The sequence below is a fragment of the Trachypithecus francoisi genome, unplaced genomic scaffold, assembly GCF_009764315.1.
Source record: "Trachypithecus francoisi isolate TF-2019V2 unplaced genomic scaffold, Tfra_2.0 Lachesis_group20, whole genome shotgun sequence".
Lineage (NCBI taxonomy): Eukaryota > Metazoa > Chordata > Mammalia > Primates > Cercopithecidae > Trachypithecus > Trachypithecus francoisi.
The window spans coordinates 69,657,065-69,681,920 of record NW_022681466.1 but is presented as its reverse complement, the minus strand read 5'-3'; the positions used below and the strand labels follow the sequence as shown (position 1 = coordinate 69,681,920).

The following is a 24,856-nucleotide window of genomic DNA, read 5'->3' as shown; positions in this document are numbered from 1 at the left end:
TGTATCTATGTATCTATCTATATATCTCTATCTGACTGTCTGGCTGTCTGTCTATCTATCTATCTATCTGTCTAGCCCAAAACATTTTTTGGTCCCAAGCATTTTATATAAAGGGTACTCAGACTGTATAAGGCAAACATGAAAAGGCTAATTCAGCTTCTCTAACCTTCAAGTTCTAATTCTAAATGAATGTCTCATTCTATGACAGTACACTAAGTTTATAGTGTATGATTTCTTTTTTTCACACACTCCAATGGTTCAGTTATTTCTAATATGAAAATACTTTAGTTTTCTCAAAACTTTTCTCTGCAAAACTAAATTCCAGCTGTCAGCCCTTGAGTGTATAACAAGTAGTAAAGAAAGACTAAATGTAAATGTTAGCAAAATTGATGATTGCTGTCACAGAGCCATAGCTTGATCTATAGAGTGCCTACAGCTTGTGAGGTAAGCAACACATTTGAAACTTATAAATATGTAATTTCTCTTCTGATGTTAAAAAAAAAAAAGAAAAGCTTATAACTAAGAATATAATATTATGGATGCGCTATGGGGGCTAAAAGTTCTGGAGGCTTTGCAGGGGTGTCCTTTTTAAGAAATACTTGTATGATTTGAAAGGGAATACTCTCAAGAGTATCTTGGCTTAATGAGATTTTAAATAAATTCTATTTCTTCAAAATAGAAATGAGGTCTTTTTTTTAGGAGTCATTTGAATTTGTTTTCTTTCAGAAATCGAGCTATAGCAGATTATCTTCGTTCAAATGGCTATGAAGAGGCATATTCAGTTTTTAAAAAGGAAGCTGAATTAGATATGGTATGTTTTACTTTTTAACAATTCTTCAAAGTAGAGTTAATGAGTGGATTTTTACTCAGGTATCTGTAGTTAACGGTTATGCACAATTTTGTCGTTTGTTATTGTGGTCTACTTGGTACTGAACTTGATTTTCACTCCCTTTTTTTATTTTTTATTTTTATTTTTGAGATGGAGTCTCACTTTGTCTCCCAGGCTGGCGTGCAGTGGTGTGATCTCGGCTCACTGCGACCTCTGCCTCCCGGGTTCAAGCGATTCTCCTACCTCAGCCTTCCGAGTAGCTGGGATTATAGGTGTGCACCACCACACCCATCTAATTTTTGTGTTTTTAGTAGAGACGGGGTCTCGCCGTGTTGGCCAGGCTGGTCTTGAACTCCTGACCTCAGGTGATCCACCCTTCTCAGCCTCCCAAAGTGCTGGGATTACAGGTGAGCCACCGTGTCTAGCCACTCCCTTTTTTTATAATCAGATTTTTAGTAATGTTTGGGCTTAAAGATGAGTGATCTTTGGCTTGAGGATCATAGTTAAGCCGTTCTTAAAAGGCTCTAACTTTATTTTCTCTAGAATGAAGAATTAGATAAAAAGTATGCTGGTCTTTTGGAAAAAAAATGGACATCTGTTATTAGATTACAGAAGAAGGTAACTAAGTCTTATTTCTTTAAAATTAGTTGTATTCAGTTATATAAACTTTCTGAAAATAACTATTCATCTGCATTAATTAATAATTGCATCTAATCTTTAAAAAGCAAATAAAAATACATTTTCTGTGCTTTATGAAAAGTATGACCTAGGCATATTATTGCAGATACATGGTAACTCGCATATCCGGAGTTGCTGACTGGGTCGATTCTGCATAGTCCTGACTTGGAGGAGTTGATACTGAAAGAACTCATATGTGCACTTAGAAGGAAAGAACACATGGAGCCATTGTGATTGATGCTGGGAAAAGAGCACTGCAGTGTGCTCTTAGACAAGTCATTCTTATCTCTGAGCTTTTCTTTTTATCTGTAAATACAACAAATAATATTCCAGTCCTAAAATGTATACTTCATAGGCAAAGTTAGAATAAGTAAATAACATTGTTATGAGTTGATCATTTATTATAAAGCTCTTAGAAAAGTGCTTAGCACATAGTAGATGCTCAATAAATACTAGCTTTTATTATTAATATGATTACCATATATAATGTGGTTTGGAAAGAACTTACTAAGAGTAGCAGCTTTAGAGGGACCAAGGCAAATTCACTGCCCTTGTTTAATTAGAAGACTCTGTCACCAGATATAAATTGAAGTTTTTCTTTGGGTTAAAGAGTTAAGGCAATTGTACTGAATTTTTCTCAGTTTTTAGTTTCCTCATGACTTAGATTTTGATGCTGTATAAAATAAACAATTTTCATTTAAATTTGACAAATGCTTGGAGATTACTAAGATTTTTTCAAGTATCCTGCATATATTGTTGCAAAATGCAGTTTTTAAAATGTCACATGCTATTTTTATTGAAATCTATCTGTACGTAACTACGTGCTGTTTTTCAAGGTTATGGAATTAGAATCAAAGCTAAATGAAGCAAAAGAAGAATTTACGTCAGGTGGACCTCTTGGTCAGAAACGAGACCCAAAAGAATGGATTCCCCGTCCGCCAGAAAAATATGCATTGAGTGGTCACAGGAGTCCAGTCACCCGAGTCATTTTCCATCCTGTGTTCAGTGTTATGGTCTCTGCTTCAGAGGATGCTACTATTAAGGTAATTTTCTGCTAAAAGCAGACTTAAAGTTAATAGGGGGAAGAAAATTAAAAGATCCTGAAAATGAGGGCCTGTGCAGAGGGACAGGAGGTACTCTTTGAAATGTAGTGATTTTGGTTCTGAATCTTAAAGACAGAATTGTAATAAAATACCATTGTGGCTCCTGAGAGGCATGCTGCCAGGTAAGTTCGATGGTGAATTTGAGAAAGTCGGGTGTCACTAACTGAGTTGATGTCAGTAGGTCACCTTGTGCTTGAACAGTTTTTGTTCTTAGAGGATGAAAAGTGTGTGCCTTACCTTTAAGCAGAGGTTGTGTGTGAAATACCATTTGACAAAACTAGTAATTGATAGGGTGAATCTGTACTGCAAACGAATTCAATAGAGGATTCATGTAAATTGGACTTTCCTTGATGTATTTAAAATTGGCTTTCCAGGAGTAGGGGAATATAAGAGCTTTTCATTTTATAAATTAGGTATTTCATTAAAAATTTTTTTTTCACAGTAAACATATATTACCATTTAATGTTGTGCTTTTTTAATTAGGAAAATAGTTGTTTTTAAGTTGCCTTTGTTCCAGACACAATAAAATGACAGTTGTATAAACCACCTACAGAAAGATAAGATAGTTGCAATATACGTAGATTTAGGTAGGTCTCTCTATACTAAGAGTTGTTTCAAAGCAAGTTAGTTACAGATATTAAGTTTCATTTACAAAAGTATAACCAATCGACTGGGTGCAGTGGCTCACGCCTGTAATCCCAGCACTTTGGGAGGCCGAGACGGGCAGATCACAAGGTCAGGAGATTGAGACTATCCTGGCTAACACGATGAAACCCCATCTCTACTAAAAATACAAAAAAATTAGCCGGGCGTGGTGGCGGGCGCCTGTAGTCCCAGCTACTTGGAAGGCTGAGGCAGGAGAATGGCGTGAACCCGGGAGGCAGAGCTTGCAGTGAGCCAAGATCACGGCACTGTACTCCAGTCTGGGTGACAGAGCAAAAAAAAAAAAAAAAAAAAAAAAAAAGTATAACTAAGAAAATGTGAGTAGATTGTATATGTCATATAGCAGTTCAGCACAAAATGCAGGCGTAGGCCGGGCACAGTGGCTCAACCCTGTAATCCCAGCACTTTGGGAGGCCGAGACGGGCGGATCACAAGGTCAGGAGATCGAGACCTTCCTGGCTAACATGGTGAAACCCCGTCTCTACTAAAAAATACCAAAAAAACTCGCTGGGTGAGGTGGCGGCCGCCTGTAGTCCCAGCTACTCAGGAGGCTGAGGCAGGAGAACGGCATAAACCCAGGAGGCAGAGCTTACAGTGAGCTGAGATCCGGCCACTGCAGTACAGCCTGGGCGAGAGAGCGAGACTCTGTCTCAAAAAAAAAAAAAAAAGATTGCCAGTTTTTTTTGTGTGTGAAACAAGGTCTCATTCTGTTGCCTTGGCTGGAGTACAGTGGCACAATCATGGCTCACTGCAGCCTCAACCTCTCCAGACTCAAGCTATTCTCCCACCACAGCCTCCTCAGTAGCTGGGACTATAGGCATGTGCCACTATGCCCAGCTGATTTTTTATTTTTTGTCGAGAGGGGATCTTGCCATGTTGCCCATGTGTCAAACTCCTGAGCTCAAGCAGTTCTCCTGCCTTTGTCTCCCAAAGTGCTGGGATTACAGGTGTGAACCACTGAGCCCAGCTGGATTGCCAACTTTATTATATAACATGAAGAATTCAGATGTGTAAAGCACTAACATCTCAGAAAAATGGACATAGTACAGGAGCAGACAATTCACAAAAAAAGGTAGTAACAGGCCAGGCGTGGTGGCTCACGCCTGTAATCCCAGCACTTTGGGAGGCCGAAGCGGGCAGATTGCCTGAGCTCAAGAGTTCAAGACCAGCCTGGGCAACACGGTGAAACCCATCTCTACTAAAATACAAAAAAAAATAGCTGGGCATGGCAGCGTGCACCTGTAGTCCCAGCTACTTGGAAGGCTGAGGCAGGAAATTCTCTTGAACCCAGGAGGCGGAGGTTGCAGTGAGCCGAGATCACTCCACTGCACTCCAGCGTGGGCAACAGAGCGAGACTGTGTCTCAAAAAAATAGAAGGTAGTAACAACTAACCAAATAGTAACAACAGTTTGGCCTTACTACTAATAGCAGAAGAAATAAACACTGAAATTATGGGCCGGGTGTGGTAGCTCATGCCTATAATCCTAGGACTTTGGGAGGCCAAGGTGGGAGGACTATTAAAGCTCAGGAGTTAGAGACCAGCCTGGGCAACATAGCAAGACCTCATCTCTACTTAAAAAATTAGCCAGGTATGATGGCCTATGCCTGTAGTCCCGGCTACTCGGGAGGCTGAGGTGGGAGGATCACATGAGCCTGGGAGTTGGAGGCTGCAGTGAGCTATGATTGAGCCACTGTACTCCAGTGTGGGTGACAGAGTGAGACCCTGTCTTAAAAAAAATCACGCCAAGCCCGGTGGCTCACGCCTATAATCCCAGCACTTTGGGAGGCCAAGGCGCATGGATCACAAGGTCAGGAGATCAAGACCATCCTGGCTAACATGGTGAAACCCTGTCTCTACTAAAAAATACGAAAAATTAGCCGGGTGTGATGGCGGGCACCTGTAATCCCAGCTACTCGGGAGGCTGAGCTTGCAGTGAGCCGAGATCACGCCAGTGCACTCCAGCCTGGGTGACAGAGCGAGACTCCATCTCAAATAAAAAAAAAAATTGTCGTGTGTGTGTGAAATTGTCAAGATATTTTACCTATTAAATAAGAATCCCCAGTGATGAGTTTGATAAAGTAGTCATTCTCATTACATTTGATACAGTCTTATGGGATATCAATTTAACAGAGTATATGAAGGCTTTGAAAGTTTATACTTTTTGACCCACTAATTCTTTTTCCCCATTGCTGTCTGACCTAAGTATTAAAAAATGAGGACAGGCCGGGCGCGGTGGCTCAAGCCTGTAATCCCAGCACTTTGGGAGGCCGAGACGGGCGGATCACGAGGTCAGGAGATCGAGACCATCCTGGCTAACACGGTGAAACCCCGTCTCTACTAAAAAATACAAAAAACTAGCCGGGCGACGTGGCGGGCACCTGTAGTCCCAGCTACTCGGGAGGCTGAGGCAGGAGAATGGCCTAAACCCAGGAGGCGGAGCTTGCAGTGAGCTGAGATCCGGCCACTGCACTCCAGCCTGGGCGGCAGAGCGAGACTCCGTCTCAAAAAAAAAAAAAAAAAAAAATGAGGACAGAATTTTTTTATATTCAAAAATGTTCACTATAATGTTTTTTTCTATAATGGTGGTTTAGCCCACAATTTTTTTTTTTTTTTTTTTGAGACGGAGTTTTACTCCTGTTGCCCAGGCTGGAGTGCATTGGTATGATCTCGTCTCACTGCGTTTTCTGCCTCCCGGGTTCAAGCAGTTCTCCTGCCTCAGCCTCCCGAGTAGCTGGGATTACAGGTGCCCACCACAAAGCCCAGCTAATTTTTTGTATTTTTAGTAGAGACGGGGTTTTACCATGTTGGCCAGGATGGTCTTGACCTCCTAACCTCAGGTGATCCACCCGTCTCGGCCTTCCAAAGTGCTGGAATTACAGGCATGAGCCACCACGCCCAACCAAGAATTCTTTTAAAAGTAATACTTGCTGAATTTTTAGTGGCACAGAAAAATATTTGTGATAAGAAGCAGGAGGGGAGGGATGAGCACAGTGGCTCACACCTGTAATCCTAGTGACTCAGAAGGCCAAGACAGGAGGATGGATTTGAGGCCAGGAGCTCTAGACCCACCTGGGCAACATAGCGAGGCCCCGTCTCTACAGGAAAGAAAAAATTACCTGGGTGTGGTGGTGTGCACCTGTAGTCCTACTTCCTCTGGAGGCTGAGGTGGGAGCAACACTGAAGCCCAGAATTCGAGGTTGCTGTGAGTTGTGATCACACCACTCCACTCCACCACAGGCCACAGAGGGAGACCCTGTCAATTAAAATAAGAGAAAGAGAAGAAAGAAAATAGGGCCAGGTGCAGTGGCTTACCCCTGTAATCCCAGCACTTTGGGAGGCCCAGGCAGGTGGATCATGAGGTCAGGAGATCAAGACCATCCTGGCTAACATGGTGAAACCCCATCTGTAGTGAAAATACAAACATTAGCCAGGTGTGGTGGCACACGCCTGTAGTCCCAGCTACTCAGGAGGCTGAGGCAGGAGAACTGCTTGAACCCAGGAGGTAGAGGTTGCAGTGAGCTGAGACTGCGCCACTGCGCTCCAGCTTAGGCGACAGAGTGAGACTCCATCTCAAAAAAAAAAAAAAAAGAAAGAAAGAAAATGGAAGAGTTTGAGATAAGTCTGGGCAATATACTGAGACCCCATCTCTACAAAACGTCAAAAAGTTAGCCAGGCGTGGTGGTGCACACCTGTGTAGTCCCAGCTACTTGACAGACTAAGACAGGAAGATCTCTTCAGCCCAGGAGTATGAGGCTACAGTGATATCTGATCACAGCACTGCACTCCAAAATTATTTTTTTTAAATGTGACTGTTCTTTTTTTTTTTGTTTTTGAAACAGTCTGGCTCTGTCGCCCAGGCTGGAGTGCTATCTCAGCTCACTGCATCTGCCGCCTGGGCTCAAGTGATTCTCCCACCTTAGCCTTCCATCCCGATTAGCTGGGACCACAGTCACGCACCACCACAGCCAGCTAAGTTTTGTATTTTTAGTGGAGACCAGGGTTTTACCATGTTGGCCAGGATCGTCTCCAACTCCTGACCTCAGGTGACCTGCCCACCTCAGCCTCCCAAAGTGCTGGGATTACAGGTATGAGCCACTGCACTTGGCCAAAATTTATATATATATATAATTATATATATTTATATTTTTTATATATAATATATATTATATATATATATATATATGATATATATATATACACACACACATATATATATATTTTTTTGAGATGGAGTCTTGCTCTGTCGCCCAGGCTGTAGTGGATCTCGGCGCACTGCAACCTCCGCCTCCCAGGTTCACGCCATTCTGCCTCAGCCTCCCGAGTAGCTGGGACTATAGGTGCCCGCCACCATGCCCATCTAATTTTTTGTATTTTTAAGTAGAGACAGGGTTTCACCGTGTTAGCCAGGATGTTCTCGATCTCCTGACCTCGTGATCCGACCGCCTCGGCCTCCCAAAGTGCTGGGATTACAGGCGTGAGCCACCGCGCGCAGCCATATTTTCACTTTTTAACTCAAAATGACATATGCTTTTATTCATTTGCTATTCGTGAACAGTTTACACTTCTGAAATCTTTCCTTGGCTCTTCAGATGTCTGAGTTCTGCTGGTCTAGTAGGATTGAGTATTGATCCATTATTCCTCAAATACTCTACATACAAATGCCTGCTATAGCCCCCTTAAGCTCCTTCCCTTCCCCTTCCCCTTTCCTTTTCTTTCCCTTTCCTTTCCATCTCTTTCTTTCTTTCCTCTTATTTCTTCCCCTAAAGTTTCCTTATTTACATGTCTTTCCTGCTCTGAGACGGGAAGCGGACTGTGTTTTGTGACTTTATTATACTTTATCACTATTACACTTGCAAATGTGGTACTAGAGATAAATTTTAATAATTGCAACGTTCGTTTTCCCTGTAGAAAAAAGACCAATTTGTACATGAGATACAGTATTTCTAAGATGGTTATCTTTTGTTACTTGTTTGGTTAATTACTCAATAAGGTGCCAGACTGGCCTGCTGGGTGCAAATATGAAACAAGAAAGGAGTGATGGAGTTGGTGTTAAACAATTTTCTGTTCACTTGACAGGTGTGGGATTATGAGACTGGAGATTTTGAACGAACTCTTAAAGGACATACAGACTCTGTACAGGACATTTCATTCGATCACAGTGGCAAGCTTCTGACTTCCTGTTCTGCAGATATGACCATTAAACTATGGGATTTTCAGGGCTTTGAATGCATCAGAACCATGCATGGTAAGGGGTAGAGGATAGTACTTTAATAGTAATTTCTATCATGGTACTTCAGAAAGAATATTGTTTCTAATAGTATACGGGATTCCTTTATTCACCTCTTAATTGTCTGTATTGGTGGAAGAGCATACGATGTAGATAGTCCAGGGATAAGTCACAGTAGTTGAGAGTCATTTCTATTACAAAGTTTTAAGTATCTCTTAGTACTTTATATAAAATATTTGTATGAATATTTTTTGGTAAGAAAAACTGCCAGGTCATTTATCTGTATTTGAGTTAAAAATGGTTTTGTTGGCCGGGCGTGGTGGCTCAAGCCTGTCATCCCAGCACTTTGGGAGGCCGAGATGGGCGGATCACAAGGTCAGGAGATCGAGACCATCCTGGCTAACACGGTGAAACCCCGTCTCCACTAAAAAGCAGAAAAAACTAGCCGGGCAAGGTGGCGGGTGCCTGTAGTCCCAGCTACTCGGGAGGCTGAGGCAGGAGAATGGCGTGAACCCGGGAGGCAGAGCTTGCAGTGAGCTGAGATCCGGCCACTGCACTCCAGTCTGGGAAACAGAGCAAGACTCCGTCTCAAAAAAAAAAATGGTTTTGTTTGTGTTTTAATTTTTCGTAGTTGGGAAACTGAAGTCCAGACAGAGTAGGTATAGTGAAAACTAGAACCCAGATTATCTTGCTCACTGAAATGAAATAAGGGTGCATATCCCATGCCCTCATTCATTGTTAAGTTGTTTCCTGGGTCTTGTTGTGGGAACTGTTTTCTGAGGCAGTATGTTTGTGGAACGAGAGTATATTTGCTTTAGAGACAGATACCTGGGTTCAGGTTCCTACTTGTCTACTTATGGCATTAGAAAATTTAAACCACTTTCATCTAGAAAACAGAGGTAATAATACCAGAGTCATACAGTTGTTGTGAGGATAAAATGAAGTCATAAGATAAATCATCTTGGTGTAGTACCTGCCACATAGGAGGTGCTCATTACGTAGGGATTTTTGTTGTTTCTTTACAAATGAAGATATTTGAATGTTGGGATTTTGTACAAGGAGTGCATACAGATTATCCATGATGTTAACACATGAGTAAACTATGTGTTTACCTAAAGGGCATAATTTGAAAATTGTGTTCTCCTCACCCCCACGCCAATTAAATGCATTGGGGAAGTTTATAATTATAGGAATTCCACGCATGAACACTTTTTTTCTGTTTTTGAGATGGCCTCTTGCTTTGTCACCCAAGCTGGAGTGCAGTGGCGCGATGTTGGCCCACTGCAACCTCTACCTCCCAGGTTCAAGTGATTCTCCCACCTCAGCCTCCCAAGTAGCTGGCAATACAGGTGAGCACCACCACGCCCAGCTAATTTTTGTATTTTTAGTAGAGACAGGGTTTAACCATATTGGCCAGACTGGTCCTGAACTCCTGACCTCGGGTGATCCGCCCGCCTTGGCCTCCCAAAGTGCTGGGATTACAGGCGTGAACCACTATGCCTGGCCCACCATTTTAAACAGAGAACCAATTCCCCATTTTTCTTATGCATTCGCTTTATCTTTTTTGTATCTTAGAATATCAGTCTAGAGGCTAGGCACAGTGGCTCACACCTATAATCTCAGCACTTTTAGAGGCCAAGGCAGGAGGGATTGCTTGAGGACAGGAGTTCAAGACCAGTGTGGGCAAAATCTGGAGACCATGTCTCTACAAAAAATTAAAATGTTGTGGGTGTGGTGGTGCCACCCCTGTGTAGTTCCAGCTACTCGATGGCTGAGGCAGGAAGAGCTCGTAGGCCCGGGAGTTCAAGGCTACATGAGCTGTGATTGCCCCACTGCACTTTAGCCTGGGTGACAGAGCAAGTCCTTGCCTCACCAACCAAAAAAAAAAGAAAGAAATTGTTTTTCCTAGCGTTTTTATGTAAACATTCAGACTCACTGAGGTAAGTATATGAATATATTTCAAATGTTGATAATCCTGATGCCTTACGTTTTTAAACCATTTGTACAGGTTGAAATTTAATCCTAAATGGAGTTGACTGTTTCCTTGTGGATTGTTTTTACTGATTTTTTTAACTTTATCGTGTAAATCCAGGTTTCTTATCAAATTTGTATAAAATCCAGTGTATTTAGAACTTGCTTTGACATGGTGAAACCCCATGGGGAAACCCCGTGGTGAATTGATGTCTTGCTGCTCTTGGGGGTGCTGCTTCATAACGTACCATAACGCGCCGTAACGTGCAATAAGGTGCCGTAATGCACCGCCGTGCTGTGTGTTTCAGGCCACGACCACAATGTCTCCTCAGTAGCCATCATGCCCAATGGAGATCATCTAGTGTCCGCTTCAAGGGATAAAACCATAAAAATGTGGGAAGTGCAAACTGGGTAAGTAAGCTTGGTTGAAAAGGCATCAGTGGCTCACACCTGTAATGCCAGTGCTTTGGGAGGCTAAGGCAGGCAGATCACCTGGTCCGGAGTTGAAGACCAGCCTGACCAAATGGTGAAACCCCGTCTCTACTAAAAATACAAAAATTAGCCAGGCTTGGTGGGGCACACCTGTAATCCCAGCTACTTGGGAGGCTGAGGCAGGAGAATTACTTGAACCTGGGAGGCGGAGGTTGCAGTGAGCCAAGATTGTACCAGTGCCCTCCAGCCTGGGCAACAAGAGAAAGACTCTGTTTCAAAAAAAGAAAAGGCATCAGCTTAAAGACATATTTATAAAAAACAAAACAAAATCGTGTTCTGGTGTTTCAGTCATTTCGACTTTAACCCAGAATGATCATTGTGACAGTCATATTAAATATACTTTAAAACTAAGTTTGATCTGTACACATCTTCCAAAAAGGAGCACAGAGACATTGTAAGGAGAGACTGAGACTGTGTCCTTGAGAGGCATTTCTGTGTAATGGCTTCTTTTCTCTGTCGTCTTCTTTTAGGTAATCTCTCTGTGGGTTTTAATGAAAATGTAAATAATCTTTGTGCTGGTATACCTCTGTTAGACTGAATTTGGTTGCGCATAGAATTACACTTGATTTTTGTCACACAAACTTACTAGTTTTACTCAGATTAGTAGAGCATAGCTTTTTTCCAATATGGCTAGAAATATTTTTAAGTGTGCGTTTAGTTTTGAAACATTTTATTTCTTATATATATTTTATCTTCTAGATGTTGATTTTGTTAGCTCCTTAATGATGTGCCTGTTAGCTTGTTGCTCCCACTGTAATTAGCCAGGATTGTACATTTATGCTGTTGACTTGCATCTCTGACTTGGTACCATTCTCTTCATCCCAGTACATAGCTATTTTTGTATCACTTCTGGAAAGTGCCCCGATGATTGTCATTCACAATGTAAGTTATTATTTATATTGACAGCTACTGTGTGAAGACATTCACAGGACACAGAGAATGGGTACGTATGGTACGACCAAATCAAGATGGCACTCTGATAGCCAGCTGTTCCAATGACCAGACTGTGCGTGTGTGGGTCGTAGCAACAAAGGAATGCAAGGCTGAGCTCCGAGAGCATGAGCATGTGGTAGAATGCATTTCCTGGGCTCCAGAAAGCTCATATTCCTCCATCTCTGAAGCAACAGGATCTGAGGTACTGTATATATAAACTTGTCTTCATGGTTTTATTGCCGATATCTTAAATCCTTAGATAACTTTGCTGATTCCCAGTTTCACGGCTATTAATGCATTTAAAAGTCTGCATCCCAAAATTCTGAATCTTGAAATTCTCTACTCTTCACAGTATCTGTCAGAAAAATAGCCTTCATTAATGAACATAATAATTTTATTTATAAATTTATGGTAAAATGCAGTTCAGTATTTATTTTTTAAAATTAATCCCAGATGTGATGGTATAAATGTTTCTTTAAATGAAGACTATTTCATATGGTGGCCTCTGATGTTCTTGATCATTTAAAAGTACTAGCTGAGTCTGGAGCTTTAACACATTTCTTTGTGATTCTTTGTGCTCTTTTATGATTTTGGTCTTTCTGATTAATATGTTAAAAATAAATTACCTACAAGGTACAGCGGCACATGGCTATAGTCCCAGCTACTCAGGAGGCTGAGGCAAGAGGATCACTTATGTCCAGAAGTTAAAGTTCAGCCTGGGGCAACAGAGCAAGATCCCTGTTTCTAATAAGTGAATGAAAATGAATGGTCTAAAAGTTTTGTTTGTTTTTGAGACAGTCTCTGTTGCGCAGGCTGGAGTATAGTAGCGTGATCTCGGCTCACTGCCACCTCTTCCTCCCGGGTTCAAGCGATTCTCCTGCCTCAGCCTCCTAAGTACCTGGGACCACGGATGCATGTGCCACCCTGCCAGCTAATTTTTTATATTTTTAGTAGAAACAAGATTTTGCCATGTTGGCCAGGCTGGTCTCAAACTCCTGACCTCAAGTGATCTGCCTGCCTCAACTTCCTAAAGTTCTGGGATTACAGGTGTGAACCACTGCGCCCAGCCCCACATTGATTTTGATAGAGGCATTCCTATCATGTATTTTTAAAACTACATTTCAATAAAGAAAAGAGGCAGTTCCCGCTTAAATGAATCTTCTTTTGTGAGTTCTCTTTATTTTGGTTGGCCCATTGCATTTTCAGATTCTATTTACTGTCCTTTGGTGGTGGTTACATGCTGTGCGTCATAAATTTGATTCTGGTGCATCACACCGCCAGAGGTATGATGACTCACGCCTGTAATCCCAGCACTTTGGGAAGTCAAGGAAGGAGGATCACTTGAACCCAGGAGTTTGAGCAACATGACAAGACCCCTGTCTCTACAGAAAGCTTTTTTTTTTTTTTAAACGCACCACTATACTAATGAGGAAAAAAATTTTCAATAACTCAGCCAGGTGTAGTGGTGCACTCCTGTAGTCCCAGCCACTCAGGAGACTGAGGCAGGAAGATTGCTTGATCACAGGAGCTCAAAGCTGCAGTGAACTATGATTGTTCCGCTGCACTCCAGCCTGGGTGACAGAATGAAACCCTGTCTTGAAATAAATGAATATTCCCTAATCCAGATCAAAAAAATAAATAAATAAATTTGATTCTGGTTGGATTTGTAAAAGCAAAATTAGTGATTACAGAAATCTTGAAAAGTAAATTTATTATCTGTTGGTTTTATGAAAACTGAGTCCTAGCCTAAACAGATTTTCTGTTCTTATATTATCTGGGTCCTTCCTGTATAGCCTAGGTATGGTGTTAAAGACTTATGTATTTAAACAGGTAAAAACAAATTGGGCTGGGTGCAGTGGTTCACGCCTGTAATTCCAGCACTTTGGGAGGCCGAGGTGGTCCGATCACCTGAGGTTAGGAGTTCGAGACCAGCCTGCCCAACATGGCAAAACCCCATCTCTACTAAAAATACAAAAATTAGCCTGGTGTGGTGGCGCACACCTGTAATCACACCTACTCAGGAGGCTGAGGCAGGAGACTCGCTTGAACCCGGGAGGTGGAGGTTGCAGTGAGCCGAGATCGCGCCACTGTACTCCAACCTGGGCAACAGAGCCAGACTCTGTCTCAAAACAAACAACCAAAATGCAACAACAAAATTGGAAATATAGATCATTATTAGGTAAAAACCATTTAAAGTCTGTACCTAACTTCTTGTGTAGGAAACTTAATTTTTATTATGTTTTCTGTAGACTAAAAAAAGTGGTAAACCTGGGCCATTCTTGCTGTCGGGATCCAGAGACAAGACTATTAAGATGTGGGATGTCAGTACTGGCATGTGCCTTATGACCCTCGTAAGTTTGCATAATCTTACCGTTTCTTTTGTATCTTCACTGTTTATACCTTTTTGGATTACTGCTTTGTGATATCTTATTAAATCTGAATTATACTGGGTTTTAAAATAACTTCTTTATAAATATAGTTTTCCTTTCGCTTTTGTCATTACAGTGATGTGAAAGTTACTTCTCTGGAATGCAGGTTCTATAAAGAATCTGTAGAGCTAGTCGGTGTTTGAGGGGGAGATGCTAAAAAATCGTGTAATATCTCTTATGGAGAAGCAGCAGCATTCTTAGAGACCTTTTCACTGTTGAAGATGTTTGTTTGTCTGTTTCACTTTATTTGAATCCTTTTAACTATTATATATCCTTGCTCACATGATCTAGTTTATTTGGCTTATTTAGGAACATATTTCCATAGAATGATATGTCAATACTAGTAAGGGATTGTGGACACTGCTGTGTGCCTAAAGGAGTTCCAAAGAGATCTATGGATGTTCATTTAGTAGTAGTTTTTATAATTTGGCATCCACGTTTGTTTAGAGATTTTTTAGGTGCTAACCATACCTTGAAGTGATTGTCTCTCTGTAGGATATGACAGACACATGTGGAAGCATCTTCAAGAATTGATTAGAAAATGAAACTTTCCTCTAGTAGTATTCTGAGTTCAGCTATACCATGTTGCTGTTAAGAAAAGATGATATATAATTAAAATAAAGCTGGTCAGGTGCAGTGGCTCACGCCTGCAATCCCAGCACTTTTGGAGGGTGAGGCAGGTGGATCACCTGAGGTCAGGAGTTCGGGACCAGCCTGACCAACGTTGTGAAACCCCATCTCTACTAAAATTACAAAAATTAGTCGGGCGTAGCTGGGTGCAGTGGCTCATGCCTGTAATTCCAGCACTTTGGGAATTACGGCCGAGATGGGCGAATCACCTGAGGTCGGGAGTTCAAGACCAGCCTGACCAACATGGAGGAACTCTGTCTCCTAAAAATACAAAATTAGCCGGGCTTGGTGGCGCATGCCTTCAATCCCAGCTACTCGGGAAGGCTGAGGAAGGCGAATCGCTTTAACCTAGGAGGGGGAGGTTGCGGTGAGCCAAGATCATGCCATTGTACTCCAGCCTGGGCAATAAGAGCAAAATTCTGTCTCAAAAAAAGAAGAAAAAAAGCCGGGCGTGGTGGCACATGTCTGTAATCCCAGCTACTCGGGAGACTGAGGCATGAGAATTGTTTGCACCTGGGAGATGGAGGTTGCGGTGAACCGAGATCGCACCGTGGCACTCCAGCCTGGGCAGTAAAGTGAGACTGTGTCTTAAAAAAGAAAGAAAAACATACTCTTGACCAGACACAGTGGCTCAAGCCTATAATCCCAGGACTTTGGGAGGCAAAGGCAGGAGGAGCCCAGGAGTTTGAAGACCAGCTTGGGCAACGTAACGAGGCCCTGTCTGTACCAAAATAAAAATTTTAAAAGTAGTTATGCATGATGGTGCATGCCTATAGTCTTAGCTACTTGGGAGGCTAAAGCAGGAGGGTTACTTGAACCCAGGAATTTGAGGCTTTAGTGAGCTGTGATCATGCCACTGTACTCCAGCCAGGGCAACAGAGAGAGTTGCTGTCTCTTTTTAAAATAAAACAAAACTTTGCAATGCTGTGCTATAACCGCACTATCCAGCATGGTAGCTGCTAGCCACGTGCAGCTGTTAAACTCTTGAAATATGCTAGTGAGACTGAAGAACTGAATTTTTGGTTGTATGTAATCTTAACTATTATATATTAAAGTAGGCATACATGGGCCGGGCACGGTGGCTCAAACCTGTAATCCCAGCACTTTGGGAGGCCGAGACGCGCAGATCACGAGGTCAGGAGATTGAGACCATCCTGGCTAACCCAGTGAAACTCTGTCTCTACTAAAAAATACAAAAAACTAGCCGGTTGAGGTGGCGGGCGCCTGTAGTCACAGCTACTCGGGAGGCTGAGGCAGGAGAATGGTATGAACCTGGGAGGCAGAGCTTGCATTGAGCTGAGATCAGGCCACTGCACTCCAGCCTGGTCGACAGAGCGAGACTCCGTCTCAAAAAAAAAAAAAAAGGCGTACATGGACAGTAGCTACCATGTTCAACTGTGCAGTTCTAAGCCTTTTTCTTAAATTAATGTGTAGATAAATGTGCTATTTTTTATAAAAATGGTATCATACCCCTTAATGTAGCTTTGTAGCAAACCTTTAATTTAGAAAGTATGTGATCCTTGCTCATGTTGTTAGATGCCCTTCTTGTACATTGATCTACAGACAGTGCTTTGCAAACATCTTTGTTAACTAAATCTCTGGGCATGTGCTTAAAGATAAATTGCAAGAACGGAATGCTGCAACAGGGGAAATACGGATGGATGGATGGATGGATGGATGCATGGATGGATGGATGGATGGATGGATGATTAGATGGATGATTGGATGGATGGATGGATGGATGGATGATGGATGATTGGATGGATGGATACATGGATGGATGGATGATTAGATGGCTGGATGGATGGACGCATGCATGCATGGATGGATGGATGATTAGATGGATGGATGGATGAATCAATGAATGGATGGATGGGTGGATGGATGCATGGATGGATGGATACATGGATGGATGGATGGATGGATGGATGGATGGATAGATGGATGGATGGATGGATGATTGGATGGATGGATGGATGGATAGATGGATGGATGGATGGATGGATGGATAGATGGATGGATGGATGATTGGATGGATGGATGGGTGGATGGATGCATGGATGGATGGATACATGGATGGATGGATGGATGGATGGATGGATGGATGGATGGATGATTGGATGGATGGATGGATGGATGGATGGATGGATGGATGATTGGATGATTGGATGGATGATTGGATGCATGGATGGATGGATACATGGATGGATGGATGGATGGATAGATGGATGGATGGATGATTGGATGGATGGATGATTGGATGGATGGATGGATGGATGGATGGATGGATGGATACATGGATGGATGGATGGATGGATGGATGGATGGATGATTGGATGGATGATTGGATGGATGGATGGATGGATGGATGATTGGATGGATGATTGGATGGATGGATGGATGGATACATGGATGGATGGATGGATGATTGGATGGATGGATGATTGGATGGATGGATGATTGGATGGATGGATGATTGGATGGATGCATGGATGGATGGATACATGGATGGATGGATGGATGGATGGATGGATGGATGGATAGATGGATGGATGGATGATTGGATGGATGGATGGATGGATGGATGATGATTGGATGATTGGATGGATGATTGGATGGATGGATGGATGGATGGATACATGGATGGATGGATGGATGGATGGATGGATAGATGATTGGATGATTGGATGAATGATTGGATGGATGGATGGATGGATATATAGTGAATGCCTGTATATCCTTCACCTAGTTAACATTTGTTTGTTTTCCTTCATGTATGTGTGTATATTTTGCTGAAATCATTTGAGAGTTCCTTGGAGACATCGTATACTTTACCCCCAAGTATTTTAGCATGAACCACCTAGGAACAAGGATAGTATATAAATAACCACAATAAAATTAATCACACTCAATAAATTTACCACTGATAGACTACATATTCAGATTTGTTCTTGTTATTTCCACAATGCCGTGCGTGACTTCTCTTTAACCCTCATCCAGGACCTAGTCAAGGATCATGCATTATATTTGCTGGTCATGTCTTACGAGTTTTCAGTTTCATTTAATCTAGAATTCCCTAGACTTTTATTTTCTTTTGGTGTCTTTTGATGTTTTTGGTATGTATAGTTTTATCGTATTATTAAATAGATGCTATTTAAACATTTTATTCTTTCACTAAGTCAAGTAACTTTTTTGTTTTTAAGGTGGGTCATGATAACTGGGTACGTGGAGTTCTGTTCCATTCTGGGGGGAAGTTTATTTTGAGTTGTGCTGATGACAAGACCCTGCGCGTGTGGGATTACAAGAACAAGCGATGCATGAAGACCCTCAATGCGCATGAACACTTTGTTACCTCCTTGGGTATGTACGCCTCGTGAGGTCTCTGACATTAGATTTTGGAGTGCCAGACATAACAGTGTTTTACATGATCATGTGAACTTTGCCAGGTAAGAAATGACCGTGTGCTTTCAGGGCAGAATAGAGAAGACAGATGAAAATTTTGTGGATTCCTACCATTTGTTTTAAATTCTCCTTTCCTTAACTCTTTGTATTGTTAGCCTTATAATAAAAACATTACTTTCTGCACTGCACAACATTGGTTTTGGAAACCAGAGTTTGTGAAGAGGATACTTAACACTCTGATGGGTAATTTTTCTCCCCTATTAGTTTGTTTCTCAAACAAAATCTTCCTCAACCTTTCCCTCTGGCAGGTGTATACTATCAGGTACTAGAAACTCAGAAAATTGTATTTGATTTTAGTAAACATCCTCACTATCATTTGGACTTGCATCTGGAATTTAAGATAGTGAATACAGTCAAGTCTAATAAATACACTGAAGTATAATGGACCAAAGCCTCGGTAAAGTGGAGCTAATGCCTGCCCCACAGGATTGTTTCAAGGATTAGACACGAATATGGAGCATTTGTGCTATGCCTGGAATATAATGTTCAGTAAATAGATATGGTGAGACTCTTTATTGTTAGATTTGAGCCCTGCTATGCCTTTAGTCCCAACTACTCAGGAGGCTGAGGCTGGAGGATTACTTGAGCCCAGGAGTTCTGGGTTACAGTGTGCTGTGCTGATCGGATGTCTGCACTAAGTGCAGCATCAATATGGTGACCTCCTGGGAATAGGAGACTCCCAGGTTGCCTAAAGGGGTGATCTGGCCCAGTGCATAAACAGAGCAGGTCAAAACTCCCCTGCTGATCAATAGTGGGATCATAACTTTGAATAGCCATTGCACTCCAGCCTGGGCAACACAGTGAGACCCTGCCTCGAAAAAAAGAAAAAAAGGAAAAAAAAAGATTTGAGCACCATTTGGGATGGGCCAAACAGGAACAGGCATTTTTGTTGAGATGTTAATACAGGATTTGATCACTGAGTCTCAACTTCCCTAACTACATTGGCAAACTAGGTACCTTCTTGGAGTGTGGGTATATTGGAGAAACCTGAAAACTCCTGGTATTTGGGCTTTCTTATTTTGTGGCTCATTAAAAATTGTATCTGGTGGCCGGGCGCAGTGGCTCACGCCTGTAATCCCAGCACTTTGGGAGGCCGAGGCGGGCGAATCACAAGGTCAGGAGATCGAGACCACGGTGAAACCCGTCTCTCTTAAAAAAAAAAAAAAAAAATTAGCCGGGCGTGGTGGCGGGCGCCTGTAGTCCCAGCTACTCAGGAGGCTGAGGCAGGAGAATGGCGGGAACCCGGGAGGTGGAGCTTGCAGTGAGCCGAGATTGCGTCACTGCACTCCAGCCTGGGCAACAGAGCGAGACTCTGCCTCAAAAATAAATAAATAAATAAAATAAAAAAAAATTGTATCTGGCTCAGAGTGATGGAGGGTTGGGGACCGGGCAGGGTCTTGCTCTGTCACCCAGGCTGGAGTGCCGTGGTGCAGTCATGGCTCGCTGCAGCCTCGACTTCCCAGCTCAGACAGTTCTGCCTCAGTCTCCTGAGTAGCTGGGACTACAGGCACACACTACCATGCCCGGCTAATTTTTTTTTTTATTTTGTATTTTATAGAGAGGGGGGTCTCACTTTGTTGCCCAGGCTTACTGTGGTTTTTAAATAAACCGTTTCTTTTTCTTTCAGATTTCCACAAGACGGCACCCTATGTCGTCACTGGCAGCGTAGATCAAACAGTAAAAGTGTGGGAGTGCCGCTGATTGCGTCTCCTTCGGCCCCTCCTCCCTCTTTTCCTCTGGATGCACTCTGATGATACCATGGTTACCCCCATTGAGCTCTGTTTAAATAAATATTGTCCTTTCATGTAAATTATTCTGGATGTAGATTGAGCTTATTAAATGTTACACACAAAGTATTCATGCATGGTGAATCCAAATTGTATACTGTAAATTTACATACGTTGTCTAGAAGTACCATAGGGGTTTAAAAACCTGGGCTGGCATTGGTCACACCAGGCCTAAGAAGACAGAAGTTGAATCATTTGAACTAGGGCACTAAACTGAATAGTTGACAGTGTCATTTTATGTTGGATTATTAATTCCTGTTTTTCTTTCTGCTATCTGTTGGTGCCTGACTTGATGGCCTCATTTGGGGAAAAGTGGTGGTTATTAGGGCTTTTTCTGAAATGTGTATCTATGTAACATCACTTAAGTGTGCTTAATAAATCTTTAAGGATTTTAGATAATAAGGCAACAATTCAGAATCTTCTGAACCATCTATGTAATGAAGGGGGATTACACATTGGATTTTTCTCATGACACATTTGCCAAATCAGTAGGATATATTTGTTTTGGCAGCCTATCAAGCAAAGGCTAGTGGTATATTTATGTAAGAAAATGACTGTAAATCTCAAGAAAAATCTCAGCAGCTAATTGCAACTCATTTATTTCATTTTGGTCTTAATGCTTTGTAAACAGGTCAAAAAGTCCTATCATACTCTAAGCTTCTATTTTACACACTAGACATACTTCTAGTTGTATTCTCCATACTATTAGACTGTAGTGACGTGACTTCCAAGTAGAATGTAATCTTCCCATTGAGTGTGTCATGGTACAAATCACTATTTGTTTTTGGTGTTTTTAGGGATGTGCAATGTGCATTACATAATGACAGAAATACTGAGAAGGTTCTGTGTGTCCATTTGAAAGGAGTGGGAGGAATACAGCAGTTGGTTTTTCAACATGAATCTGATATTGATTTAAACTGTGTTTCACTTACAAGTTTTAAAAAAATGACAGGGTTTAATGGAGCGTGCATAAAAATGTACTGTTTTCACCTTTTGTTTATATGTAAATGTTTGTAAGTATATGGGCCTATCTGTAAGTGGATAAGTCTATATGTGTGCATCATACACATCAACCTCCATGTCCTTAGTCCTGGGTTTTTGAAAAAGTGCTAAAACGGACAAGTAGAATAAATCTTGCTGTGGAATGCCATGCTTTAGAACAAACCCTTTTTGATCTTAATGCTTTTGAAAACTAGGTCTGACTCTGGGGATGTTTTTCCAGCCGAAGGAAAATCACTTCCGTTATTTTCCCCTCTAATTTAGCCGCTTGACGTTTTACACAGCCCAGATATATTGTATATTTTGACCCAAAGTTACAAGTAGGTTTAAGAGAATTTTTACCCGTGACTTTCGGAGCACTATTCCATTGTCAGTTATTAATAAAGGATTCCATTGCTTAGCTAACCAACATGTTTTTTTTTCCCCAAGAAAGTTATTTCAAAAGTTAACAGAACAATGAGATAACAGTGACAGTTTAACAGAGAGAAAATTCTGAATTGCATTTTATTCATTTGTGTACTACGTGATTTTTTAAATGTCCCCTTTAGTATTTAATGAAAATTTGGTTCCTGCAAAAGACAAAGGGTGAGAGTTAACGTCCTGTAGATACACACAGAGACTAGGCCGTCTATTAACTAGAAGCAACTTTATGTCTAGCTTGTGTCTTTTTGTTTGTTTGTTTGCTTGTTTGTTTTTAGATTCCTGAGAGATGTCTCTGGAAGGGAAAGTTTTGAGAACTAATGGCTATTTTTGAGGACAAAAATTACATCTTAATTAAGCTAATTCCTTAAATACATACAAGTAGGTGAATTTTCAGGACAATATTGCCTCACAACCCTGCTTACATTGAAAAGTCTTTTTCCCTTAGCTCTTCTGACTGGATTTTTCTACAAAAACTATGGAAAATATCTTTGTTCTTGTTTGCTGCTATTTTCTGTCCTATTTTGAGAAATATAAATACATAGAAATGGTGCATCTTAACATTTGTTTGTACATGTATAAATGTCTTGTATTTTAATTCATTTTTAGCATGAATTGTTTAAGGGTAAGCCACAACATCTAGAAATCACTCATAGATAATTGAACAATAAAGGAGAATGGTACCGATGCAGGAGGAAGCAAGCGTGTCTTCCCCTGCAGCACACAGCGACTTGCGTTGACGAAGGAGGAGGAAACGATTACTCTGTAAACAAAGTTATCCTTACTTGGGAGATTGCCACAGCCTGCTGCTGAGTTGAGTTACCAGACATCCTCCATGTGAGAAGCAGCGAACATTGAATCTCAGGGATGGCCCACAACTGGGTCCACATGTAACGAGCCCTGTTGAGTAACGAAGGGGTTGGGGAGAGCAGTCCGTCTACAACCTGGAATCAGATTTGCAAAGGTTTCCTGCACTGCTGTCTGACACTGTCCTGTTGGTGCCCTTTCTGACTGTGTTTTCTGTTTTCTCTGTCTGCTGTCTAACCCTGTGCCTTGCCTGGGAGAAGGACAATGATGAGGTTACTGGTTTGGATTGTAAGTAGAGGACTTTTATTCGTTGGTTTAGAGGTTCACTGCTGCTTTGTCACTTTCTCAATCAAATTGGCCACTTATTTAAGAAATAAAAAGCTGGTAGAATTGCATCCTCAGATGATTATTGACTGTGTGTGTGTGTGTGAAAACAGACATTCCAGTGCCACCCAAGTATCTATAACGTGCCCAAGAAATCCTAGCTGTGCTCTGGAGAGTGCAAGCCGTGGAAACTGTTGAGACATCGCGTGGAGCCTAGTTGCCTGTTGTCACGGCAGCTTGCACTTTAGGAGACTAAGACCGTCCTGGTTCGTCTGTGTGTGGTGTGACCAGTGGTGTGCCCAGAGCACTCCTCTCAGAATCACTAGTGTTAGCAAGTCGTCCCAGGCTGGGGAGCACTCGCTGTAGTCTTTGGAAAGCTTTGGCTTTAGATTTACCAAGCCCCGTCTCCCCACTGCCAGTGCCCTGCTCTCCCGTTCGCCTCTTTCTGTTTCTGTGTGAACTTCCCAGTAATATCACTCGTTAAATAGATTTTCTTTAAATTTATTTAAAGAACAACTATTTAAAAGTAAAGGATATTTTGTTGACATTGGTGGCTTGATCGTCCTTAAGCAACTGAAGTTAAAATTGTTGAAGGAAAAGGCACTTAAACTGGTTACTCTTTCTTGTCCAGCTGTATATAAGTCCAGTGTGTTCATTAATCTAGCTGACACAAAGAAGAATCTCCTGGTAGAGAAGCGACGTGTAAAAAACTGGTGGAAAAAGGTTTTGGATTTTTTTCCAGTGGGGTGGGGGGAGGGCAAGCTGGATTTACAGGTCACGGCTGGACTGAATGGGCCTTTTTATCTTCCCACCGTTATCATGGAAGTAGCTGCTTGCTTGTACTGCGTATCCTTCAGGCATCCCTAAAGCTCACTCTGAAGATGTGAGAGAAACACAAACTCTTCGAGTCAAAGTTGATCCTGACACTGACATGAAGGCAAGCCTTGATTTCATATGAACATTGCAGAGGTGGCGATTGAGAAAACAGTTCCCCAGATTGTAAGAGTTCACTGAAGATATTGACACAATTAAAAAAAAAAAAAATCAGTAAAGGAATGTATATAATATTGCTCTTGTGTTTTACAGTAAGATTTGTTGCTCTCAGACTGTGTAAAACAAAATTTATTCATGTTTTCTGCATATTAAAAAATCTTATTGTACCAATTGGTAAACTATTAAATGCCTATAAAACTAGATGTGATTTTTTTTTTTTTTTTTTTTTTTGGTCTTCCTTTGCACAGGTGAAATCCTGATGGAAAGTGGGGCTGTATGTAGCGCCAGTCACGAAGAGTGACACGAATTGGTGTGAGGGCGTTAGGGTCTGATGAGCTGCTGTTCTTTAGGGCAGCACCCAGACTGGCTTTGCTGTCCCCTTTCCCCCAGGTGGAGGAGGGAGTGCCGTAGTGTGGGCCCTTACCATGGCGGGCGTCTGCGGCACAGGCCAGCTCTCTCCCACCCTCCCAGCAGCCCATTCTGACGATGGCTATTGCTGTGGCCAGAGTCAAACCCAAGATGGCTGGTTACAGGCCCAAGACTAGACTCTTGGGGTCAGAGTCTAGAGATAAGGGACCCTGCCGGGCGCGGTGGCTCACGCCTGTAATCCCAGCTTTTAGGGAGGCAGAGACGGGAGGATAGCTTGAGCCCAGGAGTTCAGTACCTCTGGGCAATATAGCGAGACCCCGTTCTCCACAAAAATGAGGGGAAAAAAGATACGGGGCCCTCCCCTCTTTGTTCTGTGAGTGAACCTCTTACCTTGCTCAGTGGTCTTGGGTTCATGAAGGTAAATCCTTAATACTGTTTTTAAATTTGGTTGCCACATACCAAAATAAGAATGTTCATATTTGTCCCAGAAACCCCAGCTCTGTACTTTACATGGGGCCGCATCTTGTATTCAGGGCACCTACAAAGGACAGTTTGGTGATGTACTGGTTCCTTTCTTACAGCCCAGCTGTTTTCCTGCCTCTTGTTGGGAGTAGTAGCCTCCCCCAAAATAGGAACTTGCCCCAGAGCAAAAAGAAACAGGCTGGGTGCAGTGGCACGCCTGTAATCCCAGCACTTTGGGAGGCCGAGGCGGGCAGACTGCCTGAGCTCAGGAGTTTGA

The 24,856-nt window shown here is 42.1% G+C and overlaps 1 protein-coding gene across 1 annotated transcript in view; it reads left to right on the top strand.

Annotated features, from left to right (window-relative positions):
- The window catches only part of PAFAH1B1 (platelet activating factor acetylhydrolase 1b regulatory subunit 1), a 106,030-nt gene extending 82,081 nt beyond the window's left edge, over positions 1-23,949 (top strand). Inside the window, exons 3-11 of the mRNA XM_033185109.1 lie at positions 727-811; positions 1,373-1,447; positions 2,344-2,550; positions 8,351-8,519; positions 10,781-10,883; positions 11,871-12,099; positions 14,147-14,248; positions 18,160-18,316; positions 20,046-23,949. Coding sequence (XP_033041000.1) covers positions 727-811; positions 1,373-1,447; positions 2,344-2,550; positions 8,351-8,519; positions 10,781-10,883; positions 11,871-12,099; positions 14,147-14,248; positions 18,160-18,316; positions 20,046-20,119 — 1,201 coding nt within the window. The 3' untranslated portion in view covers positions 20,120-23,949. The remainder of the gene's footprint in view (positions 1-726; positions 812-1,372; positions 1,448-2,343; positions 2,551-8,350; positions 8,520-10,780; positions 10,884-11,870; positions 12,100-14,146; positions 14,249-18,159; positions 18,317-20,045) is intronic.
- Positions 23,950-24,856: the final 907 nt, after the last annotated feature.